The following is a 3,453-nucleotide window of genomic DNA, read 5'->3' as shown; positions in this document are numbered from 1 at the left end:
ACGGAAACCTTAAACAAAACTCCCCCCCCCCCAATAATAGATTAATAAAATAGTGAGAGTATTCACAAACTAATTCAAAATCTCAAATATTTTATTTGTAATGTGCAAAAGCCAACAATTATGAGACGATTTATAAAATTGGGATGGAGTAATTCTTATTCCTTTAGTTTGATTTCTTTTTCAATTTCATCTCGGAATATAATATTAATCTATATTGATTTTTATCTTGAATTTGTTTTATTATTATTATGACATGACATTATAAGATTGTATCACGTGGCACGCTATAAGAATGTTATATCATTAAAAGGATTAAAAATGAGAAAATTAAGTTCAAAGATTAATGTGGACCAGAAAAACTCATGGGTTAGCTTGAATGAAGTCATCAAGTTTAAGGACTAAATGTGACTTTAATCCTATTGAATTCAAATTTTGGACAGAGCAGTTAATAACTATGGTTAGTGGTTAAGGTTAAGGAGTGAAAGGCTTGGCCGAAACAAGAGAAATGGGAACAGGTGAAATGACCCAATCTAATTAAATTATGTTTAAATGGTTATTTTTATAATTAAAATTTTAAAAGTTATAAAATAGTTATTAAATTTGTCAAATTGTTACGAGATGGATACTATGATATTATAATAATTCGATACATTTAATGAACATTTTATAACAAATTCCATAAAGTTGATGATCATTTTATAACTTTTAAAAGTTCAATGACGAAAATGATCACATGTACTTAGTTTGGTGATCTTTGTGTACTTTACCCTATAAAAATCCAGAGGCCATTAGTACTCTATTGTTTATTGACTTCGATGTGGGTCAGGTTTTGGATCCCAAAACACATCAACAATTTAAAATCATTATTATTAATTCACCGCAAATCTACAATTAGTCTACTGGTAGTTATAGGGTAATCTAATATAAGATTAAGGAAAGATGTTATAAAAAATATTAATATTTTTTAATATTTTTGGTAGAACGTTACTTAAAATATAATTTTTTACAGAAAATGTTAATTTGACAACCTAAAATAAATATTTTCAATATTTTTTTTGGATAAATCAGAATTTTATATCCAAAAGAGCAGGAAACTGCTTCAAAAATACAACATGTTCTTACAAGAAACCACTACTTACAAGCAAAACAACAAAAACAAAACATCATTAATTAATACTCATTGCATACAAAGAGTGCTATTGACATAGTCATTCCTGTTAGTTTCCCTACCCCTAAGCTGGATAGCAACAGAATCTTTAATAGCAAGGAGTAAGTCTGCAAAACTTCTTGAGCATCTTTGGTAAATTCTTTTGTTCCTCTCCTCCCAAATAATATAAGTAAAGGTGGTCCAAGCTAACTTCATGATAGTGGTTAGTAAATATTTACCTTTCCAGGAAGCTGTAGCCCACGAAATGTGAGTACCCCATGAGCAGTATCCTCTGCAAATGCCATTGAAACTCAAAACAGCGTTCCATAACGAACTGGCTATAGTACAGTGTAGAAACAAGTGATCTCTAGTTTCCATCAAGTCATGACAAAACACACAAATACCATCAATTAATATTGAAACCCATTCAAATCAACCTGTCTTTAGTTGGTAGTCTATCGAGGAATGCCAATATTTTCAATATTCATTTTAACTAGGAATCCCTAATCCAATACCTAGTTTCATATGGGGGATCATAGTCACTTACTCATTATATAACACTATCATAAATTTAGGGTGAAATGAATTTATAAATTATATATTTATAAATTCTAAAATTATTAAAATAAAATTATTGGTAGAATGAAATAATTTTTTTAGCGATACTTTAAAAGAAATATAGGTAAATTGAGTCCAGTTCGATTGATATTGTTATTATTAAAACATTAAAGAGGACGTTGATTCAAGCGTGCTATGAATAGTTTATGTATTGTATTAAAAAAATCTAATTGATTCGAACTAAATAAACTTTTTTTAGCATGATATTTTTTATATACTACCTAAATTAGGTATCCAGACTTTCAGAATCCCTAAATCAAAAGATAATATATATTTTAACGTACTTGAATCTCTATCCTTGTAACAATACTTGTATCAGTCGAGTTAAGATTCAATAGATAAAATGATATACTTCATAGACTACTTTTTAAAGTCCGATCGCAACAATAATTTTAAATCAAACCTAATTTGAATAATTGAAAAATATTTTAAAAGGTAAAAAAAATATCTTAAAGTCCTACTCAACTCTATAATTAAACCATTTTGCTTCCAATCACATGGAGAGAAAGGAGGAAGAAGATCAAATGAACAAGGTGGAAGATGAAATGGCTCTTATCTCCCCATTTAACTCTGGTGCATTCTCCCAAATTGCACCTCAACAAGGTAATTTGAATTATTCATATTTATTTTTGTGTTACCATTTCTTTAAATATGAAGGTAAATATATGATATTTCAATATATATAAAACAACTTGAAATCATTTATATCGAATATATACTCGAATCAAATTCTGAAATCATTTTTTGTTATTGTTAATGACGAACAGCGGAAGCAAAGCCTCGACGGCGGCGGAAGAGGAACAAAGGAGGGGAAAACAGCCTTTTAGGGGCTAAAAAGAGGAAGCTTACCCAGGAACAAGTTGATGTCCTTGAACTTAATTTTGGTAATGAACATAAACTTGAGTCTGAAAAGAAAGACAGACTCGCTTGCGAACTCGGACTCGATCCTCGTCAAATCGCCGTTTGGTTCCAGAACCGAAGAGCTCGCTGGAAGAACAAGAAGCTCGAGGAAGAGTTTAGCAAGCTGAATTCGGTCCACGACGGCGTCGTTCTCGAGAAATGTCGTCTTGAATCAGAGGTATAAATATCTTTTACTTCCAGAAAGGAAAATAATTGATTAAAGTTTACTTTAGTTAGATGGATAAATGCAAATTAACCCAATTTTTTTTGGGTATTTTCTTTGCTGGTTTCTCGGGAACCAAGCAGGAACTAACGAGATTATCCGGCTCTTCTCTTCTGCACAATTATTTTTGCCAGCGACAGTTAAAATTCATTAATAAATTGCAGGTTATAAAGCTTAAAGAGAAGCTGTGTGAAGCACAGAAGGAAATCCAACAGCTGGGGGAGCGAGTAGATGGGTTATCGAGTAACGGTCCAAGCTTATCTATGACCATGGATGCGGCATTCCTAGGTGAATTTGGAGATGTTTTCTGCATAGCAGAGAACAGTTACATGGAGTGGATGAATCTGTTCATGTAGTTACAGTAGGAGGTTGATTTATAACCTTTGTAGATACTTATGAAGTCTGATGCTAATTAATCCTTAATATTCATGCTTTAATGTTGACCCGAATTAGAAAATATTTTAAATGTGTTACTTGACCTGAAATTAAAACAAATTTATTCGATTCAACATGACTCAAAATTTATAAACCCGCATCAACTACAAAAGTTCAAATAAGTTTTGAA

General features: G+C 31.0%; 1 protein-coding gene across 1 annotated transcript; it reads left to right on the top strand.

The window, feature by feature from the left end:
- The first annotated feature begins 2,282 nt into the window (after positions 1-2,282).
- LOC120140728 (homeobox-leucine zipper protein ATHB-40-like) lies at positions 2,283-3,244 on the top strand. The gene is made up of 3 exons (XM_039155712.1): positions 2,283-2,368; positions 2,533-2,843; positions 3,053-3,244. Exons 1-3 carry the CDS (start codon positions 2,290-2,292, stop codon positions 3,242-3,244), a joined length of 582 nt encoding a protein of 193 aa, XP_039011643.1. The 5' UTR covers positions 2,283-2,289.
- Positions 3,245-3,453: the final 209 nt, after the last annotated feature.

This window comes from Hibiscus syriacus, unplaced genomic scaffold (assembly GCF_006381635.1).
Source record: "Hibiscus syriacus cultivar Baekdansim isolate YM2019G1 unplaced genomic scaffold, ASM638163v2 tig00110788_pilon, whole genome shotgun sequence".
NCBI classification, from domain to species: Eukaryota; Viridiplantae; Streptophyta; class Magnoliopsida; order Malvales; family Malvaceae; genus Hibiscus; species Hibiscus syriacus.
The sequence above is the reverse complement of the archived record's forward strand: the minus strand, read 5'-3'. Positions and strand labels throughout refer to the sequence as shown.